We start from the raw sequence: 6,944 nt of genomic DNA, 5'->3' as shown, positions 1-6,944 counted from the left end.
TGTGAACATGTGAAAAAATATCATTTTTGGAGTTATAAATGGTGCAAAGAAGCTGAAAATGAGTACAAAGTTATTTACCTTGACCAACGGCCCTTGAAACGAGCTAGTTAAAGAAGCGGCGGTGATATGACGTGGGGAAGCACCTCGTCTTCGCGGGAACTAGCGGCCCCTAGTTCCCGGCGCAACGAGCTTTCCGCAGGTCATACTCACCGCCGCTTCTTTTAACGTATCTCTGTTTCAAGCCATTGGCAAGGTAAATAATTTTTATCCATTTTCACTTCTTTATACACATTTATACTCACAAAATGATATTTTTTTCATTTGTTCACACATATTAAAAACAGTTTAAATATAACTGCATTATTTTATGTGATTGTCATTTTCATAGAATTAGGCCAATAGTAATTCAATAATAATTAATTTTAAAAAAATAAACTTATTATTAGTAAATAATAGAAAGTTTATAAAAACACACACAAATTTATCTTTATAAACAATTTTTCAAAACTTTTATTTTGTAATATTATCATCGTCCTTGCTTTTGTTTCTCTTTTTGGATAATGTTGAAATATCTCACTTGTTAATGCAACTAGACCTCTTGTTTTTCTCTTACGTATGCTACAAGTAACCAATTTTCAACAAGTTCGTTTTCGTACATTTTAAACCAGTCCGGCTAGGCTAAACCGGAGTGAACACACAAATATTTGTTGGATGACATTGTTTATTACTCAATTGTTAAGGTTGTCTCGACCGAGGCGAGGGCAATGTACAACGTTGGATTAGCTGGTTTAACTTACTGGTCACCGAATGTCAACATATTCCGAGATCCGAGATGGGGAAGAGGACAAGAAACTCCTGGAGAAGATCCATTGCTTTCTAGCAAGTATGCTTCAGGATACGTTAAGGGTCTCCAAGAAACTGACTGTGGAGATGCTAACCGCCTCAAAGTTGCTGCATGCTGCAAACACTACACAGCTTACGACGTTGATAATTGGAAAGGCGTAGAACGTTACAATTTCAACGCCGTGGTAATGACTCAAAATCGTAAATCTAATGACAAAAAATACATTTTTTAAGTGTTTTGTATTGTTTTTGTCACATTTTTACTAACTGTTTTTCTGTTTTTTGTTGGTTGGAGTAGGTGAATCAACAAGACATGGACGATACATATCAACCACCGTTCAAGAGTTGTGTGGTTGATGGGAATGTGGCTAGTGTTATGTGTTCTTATAATCAAGTTAACGGTAAACCAACATGCGCTGATCCGGATCTACTTGCTGGTGTTATCCGCGGCGAGTGGAAGTTATACGGGTAATTATTATCTGACCCAGCTTTAGAACCTTTTTTTTAATACTAGAAGGTTCTAAGCCGAAACCACAACATATAATATTAGTTTCGTAAGTATCATTTAATCTTAGGTTTATAACTTTTTCCAGTCAAATCTAACAATTTTGGGTTCTGATTTTTTTTATTTTTTAATAGGTACATTGTTTCAGATTGTGATTCAGTAGATGTGTTGTATAAGAACCAACACTATACCAAAACTCCAGAGGAAGCTGCAGCTATATCTATCAATGCAGGTTTGGACTTGAACTGTGGTTCGTTCTTGGGTCAACACACAGAAGCTGCTGTTAAAGCCGGTTTGGTAAGCGAGGCAGCTATCAACAAAGCTATTTCAAACAACTTTTTGACCCTTATGCGGTTAGGATTCTTCGACGGAGATCCAAAGAAACAAATCTACGGCGGGCTAGGTCCTAAAGACGTTTGCACGCCGGCGAACCAAGAGCTAGCCGCAGAAGCAGCGAGACAAGGCATTGTCCTGCTGAAAAACACCGGATGCTTACCTCTCTCTCATACAACGATCAAATCACTAGCCGTGATTGGACCGAACGCTAATGTCACCAAAAACAATGATCGGAAACTACGAAGGCACGCCGTGCAAGTACACAACGCCGCTTCAAGGATTGGCCGGGACCGTGCCAACAACGTATCTACAAGGATGTTCCAATGTGGCTTGCGCGGTGGCGGATGTAGAAGGCGCCACGAAGCTAGCCGCAGATGCGGATGTGACGATGTTAGTGATGGGTGCGGATCAGTCTATAGAGGCAGAGAGCCGTGATAGAGTTGATTTGAACCTTCCTGGACAACAACAAGAGCTGGTGACACAAGTGGCTAAAGCTGCTAAAGGACCTGTCTTGCTTGTGATCATGTCTGGTGGAGGCTTTGATATTACTTTCGCTAAGAATGATCCGAAAATCGCCGGAATCTTGTGGTTGGTTACCCCGGAGAAGCTGGTGGTATAGCCATCGCTGACATCATCTTTGGCCGTTATAATCCAAGTAAGACTGTTTTTACTTTTTTTGTAATTGCAATTTGGTTAGCTTAAACCGGTGTTAACCGGTGAGTTATGATATTATAGGTGGAAGGTTACCAATGACGTGGTATCCACAATCCTACGTGGAGAAAGTTCCGATGACGAATATGAACATGAGACCCGATACATCAAACGGGTATCCGGGTCGGACTTACCGGTTCTACACCGGAGAAACAGTTTACTCCTTCGGAGATGGACTCAGCTACACCAAGTTCAGCCACAGCTTAGTCAAAGCTCCACGTGTCGTCTCTCTCCGTCTTGAAGAGAATCACGTTTGCCGATCATCGGAGTGTCAATCTTTGGATGCGGTTGGACCACACTGCGAGAACACTGTCTCCGGTTTCGAGGTTCAGGTTAAGGTAAGGAACGGTGGGGGAGAGAGAAGGGGTTCACACGGTGTTTTTGTTCACGACGCCGCCGGAGGTTCATGGAGCGCCGAGGAAGCATCTTTTGGGGTTTGAGAAAATTCGTTTGGGGAAGATGGAAGAAGCGGTGGTTAAGTTTAAGGTTGATGTCTGTAAAGATCTAAGCGTTGTTGATGAGATCGGTAAGAGGAAGATTGGTTTGGGTCAGCATCGTCTTCACGTTGGTGACTTGAAACATTCTTTGAGTATTAGAATCTGATTTCTAGTGGATTTTAATTTTTAAATTAAAATGAAAAAAATTGTAAACATGCTTAAGCTTATGCAAGTTGGAATAAACTGAAATTGTGAATTGTCGTTTTTTCAAATTTGTTTTTGTTAATTATCGGAAATGAAAAGTCGATTTCATGGGTATTAAACTATTAATACCATTTTACATATAGGATAGTTCAAGTATATAAATCGATATGATTTTTTTTTTTTGACATCATTTTTTCTTCTCTTCTTTAATGCTGAGTATAGTATATGGTAATTATTCAGGTATGTAAATTTAGACTTAACTTGCATTCTATCAGATTTGGGTTTTAGCTAGTTTGGATTTTCTTTCACTTGCATTAAATTCCGACTCTGAATTTATTTGTGTTATTTAAGAATTTTTTTTAAAATGGTATCCAAATATATTTATAGTATATTTATAGGGATAGTCCTAGTATTTATTATTACATTTGAGATATTTCTTATCTAAAACGAGAATAGTATGGTAATTCAGGTATGTAATAACAGATTTGGGTTTAGCAAGTTTAGATAAATTCTCTACTCCTTATAGTTATATTAACGGTTTATTTCGGTTAGCTCCGGTTTGATTTGGGAAAAAAAGAAAACAGAATTAAAGTAATCACGTTTTCGATTTAATCTGAAACTGTTAAAACTCTCCTTCCGGACAAAAAAAAAAAAAACACAAAAACCAAACCTACCAGAAAAGCTCGAAAAGGAAAATCTTTTTTGATGAAAAAGGAGGAGCAGACAAGACGAAGATTCGCTTTAGGGTTTTGTCTCCTCCTCCGTCGAATTCGTATGTCTGATTCTCTCTCTCTCTTTTTCTTTCTCAAATTCGCGTGAGGTTTACGGTGGTTGAATTTTTACCAGACGGCGTGGAGGAAGTGTGTGTGCGTTTTCAGAGATGGCGCATAATAGCGTTAACATGGTAGCGACCAAGACGAAGCCTCAATCGTCGCGGAGTTGGGTTAGTATAGTCGCGACGGGAGAGAGTGAGGCGCTTGATGTTGATAAGTATGCTATCATGCACCGCGTCCAGATCCACGCTCGTGATCTTCGGATTCTTGACCCGAATTTATCTTACCCGTCTACTATTCTTGGCCGTGAGAGAGCCATTGTGCTCAATTTGGAGGTGAGGATTGTTCGGTACTTCATTCTAATTTGTTCTTCAGACATTAGTTTTCTCTGTTTCTTTGTTTGGTTTCACAGTGGGATTGTTTTGTGTGTGTGTGGTGTGATGCAGCATATCAAGGCGATTATCACTTCCGAAGAGGTTGGTTTTCTTCTTGATTCCTTTGTATCAATTGTTCAAGAAATTGCTAGGCAGTAATTAGGTTCCGTAGCTTATGACCGATTGTATCAATATTCAAGTAATTAGGCTCTTTATATAGAGGATTAGCTTATGACCTATTCTATCAATGTGCGCAGCTTATGACCTATTCTATCAATGTTCAAGAAATTGATAGGCGGTAATTAAGCATTTTATAGAGGATTAGCTTCGAGACGGGCATTTATGCGCAGCCTATGACTGATTGTATCAATGTTCAAGAAATTGCTAGGCGGTAATTAGGATCTTTATAGAGGAGCAGCTTCAAGACAGGCATTTATGCGCAACCTAGACCGATTTTTAGAACATTGAGTTAGATGAAACCTTATCTCATCTTGTATTAGTAACGATTACATTTACAGGTTTTGCTTAGGGATCCATCGGATGAACATGTTATTCCAGTTGTGAAGGAGCTCGAAAGACGCTTACCTGTTGGTAACGAAGAACACCATGGTCAAGGAGATGGGAAAGAAAGCTCAAATGCACATAATGACGCTGATGCTGGTGAAGAAGATGGTACCTTACTATCCTCCTCCACAAGCTCTTAGCTTTTCATTACAGGTTTATTGAAATCTCTGCTTGCTTGTTGCATTATAGAATCCCCATTTGAGTTTCGGGCGCTTGAAGTTTTCTTGGAAGCAATCTGCAGCTTCTTAGCTGCAAGAACAACAGAGTTGGAAACAGCTGCTTATCCTGCTTTGGATGAACTTACCTCAAAGGTAAGGTACACTCAAACGTTTAAGTATCAACGCTGTTCCAGTTCTTAACAGTGTTTTTTTTACATTCATCTTTGTAGATTAGTAGCCGTAACTTGGATAGAGTTCGGAAGCTGAAGAGTGCAATGACTCGGTTAACAGCTCGAGTTCAAAAGGTAAGAGATGAGCTGGAACAGTTGCTGGACGATGATGATGACATGGCAGATCTTTACCTTTCGAGGAAACTCTTCAGCGCTTCCTCAGCGTCCACTAGTCCAAATTACTATCTCACTTCCCCAACAATAGGCTCCAAGATCTCGAGAGCGAGCAGAGCGAGTCTAGCCACAGTTCGTGGGGATGAAAACGATGTTGAAGAGCTTGAGATGTTGCTCGAGGCATACTTCATGCAAATCGACAGCACTTTGAACAGATTAACAACAGTTATCTTCTTGCTCCTTCATTGTGTCTTTTTTTATTCTTTAAAAACTTTCTTCTTCCAGCTCTCAATTTTTATTTATTTTGGTGCAGCTACGTGAGTATATCGATGACACAGAGGATTACATCAACATCCAGCTAGACAATCATCGTAATCAGCTGATTCAGGTAAGTGAATGTTGAAATTTTTCTATCATCTTCATGAGTTTCTTTTCTTGATCATCTTTTAAAACCTTGCAGCTGGAGCTTGTGTTGAGTTCTGGAACCGTTTGCTCATCGTTTTACTCTCTGGTCGCTGGAATATTCGGGATGAACATTCCATACACATGGAACAATGACCATGGATACATGTTCAAATATGTATGTAACCAAGTTCTTGATATTTTGCTTGATAAAGATACATTAATTAATAAATCTCAGGACTAATGTAAATCCGGTTTTGTTGTTGCAGGTTGTGATTGGTACGGGGATGTGTTGTGTAATCTTGTTCGTGTTCATTATGTCGCATGCTCGGTACAAAGGGCTTGTGGGAAGTTAAAGAGATACTGCAGAAAGCATTGAGACTTGTAATTGTAAAGATGAGCGTGACTCTTCTCTATATATACATCATTTTCTTACAATTATATCAATATAAACCAAAGTTTTTTTTATAAGCCAACAAGCTTTTGGCCCATATTAGCATTCAAGAATCATAGTTTATGTTATTTAGTTTGTACTTTAGTCTCTTCTTTGTGTTATTTATGTGTTCCACAGAAGTAGAATACTTCAAGTTCAAGCTTCCACAAATTGTGTTTGAGTTGAGTTTTGGGTTCTCCTCTTTGCTTCTTCTCTATGAGTTTTTGGCTTCCACTAGACGTAAAAGAAGGTAAGTGGGCTTGGGCTTATACTGGACCTGAGGCTCTTGTTATTTATTTCCCAAACAAATATTTGTAAAATCCAATTAGTTTCTCAGCCGGTAAATTAAGAGCTCTGAAATAAAAATTTATGAATGCTAATGACCTAAACGTTGTCTAAAGATAATGCAACAATGCTTTCGTGTTTCCACACACATTTTACGGATTTTATAATTTTAAACAATATAAAAGTAAGAAAAGTATAAAGTATTGTTGACGTCATCAATTCGCGTGGAGATTTGAGCCGGAGGCTGGAATCGTCGTCGACTCAACAATAAAATAGTAAGATTCCATTTATTTTATTTATTTTTGTACCTTTTCCTAATATAAAATTGGTATAACTAAAATAATATGATAGATTCTTCCACTCTGCAAGGAACCTAATTGGCTGACGGTTGACAAATATATTAACTATTGGCTGACGTAGTAGGAATTGCCTCTTGGAACAACACAAAAATCAAATTTCATTTATTATAAATATTTTACATAAATAATCTTTTATATAGTGTGGTCCGTCGCGTCACAACAAGAATTGATATAAAGCAAGGGTCCGTACTACAATATAAATCAATTGATATAAAT

At 38.4% G+C, this 6,944-nt stretch overlaps 2 protein-coding genes across 3 annotated transcripts; both read left to right on the top strand.

Annotated features, from left to right (window-relative positions):
- Window positions 1-173: 173 nt before the first annotated feature.
- Window positions 174-2,998, top strand: LOC106366244 (beta-D-xylosidase 4). The gene is given in 8 exon segments (XM_048775321.1): window positions 174-253; window positions 741-1,028; window positions 1,142-1,311; window positions 1,483-1,903; window positions 1,905-2,271; window positions 2,274-2,339; window positions 2,420-2,745; window positions 2,747-2,998. Coding segments are annotated over 7 exon segments (1,866 nt in total). The 5' UTR covers window positions 174-253; window positions 741-764.
- A 693-nt stretch (window positions 2,999-3,691) lies between these two features.
- Window positions 3,692-6,122, top strand: LOC106366245 (magnesium transporter MRS2-2). Of its 2 annotated transcripts, XM_048775320.1 has the most exons (9): window positions 3,692-3,808; window positions 3,883-4,144; window positions 4,256-4,285; window positions 4,702-4,855; window positions 4,937-5,058; window positions 5,136-5,474; window positions 5,563-5,637; window positions 5,710-5,829; window positions 5,921-6,122. In XM_048775320.1, exons 2-9 carry the CDS (start codon window positions 3,917-3,919, stop codon window positions 6,005-6,007), a joined length of 1,155 nt encoding a protein of 384 aa, XP_048631277.1. In that variant the 5' UTR covers window positions 3,692-3,808; window positions 3,883-3,916; the 3' UTR covers window positions 6,008-6,122. The 2 variants fall into 2 exon arrangements, 1 of the variants encoding a protein (XP_048631277.1); XR_002662138.2 differs by lacking the exon at window positions 5,921-6,122 and having other exon boundaries at window positions 3,697-4,144; window positions 5,136-5,475.
- The last annotated feature ends 822 nt before the right edge of the window (window positions 6,123-6,944 follow it).

This window comes from Brassica napus, unplaced genomic scaffold, assembly GCF_020379485.1.
Source record: "Brassica napus cultivar Da-Ae unplaced genomic scaffold, Da-Ae ScsIHWf_814;HRSCAF=1164, whole genome shotgun sequence".
NCBI classification, from domain to species: Eukaryota; Viridiplantae; Streptophyta; class Magnoliopsida; order Brassicales; family Brassicaceae; genus Brassica; species Brassica napus.
Note: the sequence above shows the minus strand (reverse complement) of the source record. Positions and strands in the feature narration are given on the sequence as shown.

Excerpts from the sequence above, each read along its gene's own strand:
- LOC106366245 (XM_048775320.1), top strand. The coding sequence starts at position 3,917 with ATGGCGCATAATAGCGTTAACATGGTAGCGACCAAGACGAAGCCTCAA. Across the intron at positions 4,856-4,936 it reads TGATGCTGGTGAAGAAGATG|AATCCCCATTTGAGTTTCGG; the intron begins GTACCTTACTAT and ends GTTGCATTATAG. Across the intron at positions 5,059-5,135 it reads TGGATGAACTTACCTCAAAG|ATTAGTAGCCGTAACTTGGA; the intron begins GTAAGGTACACT and ends TCATCTTTGTAG.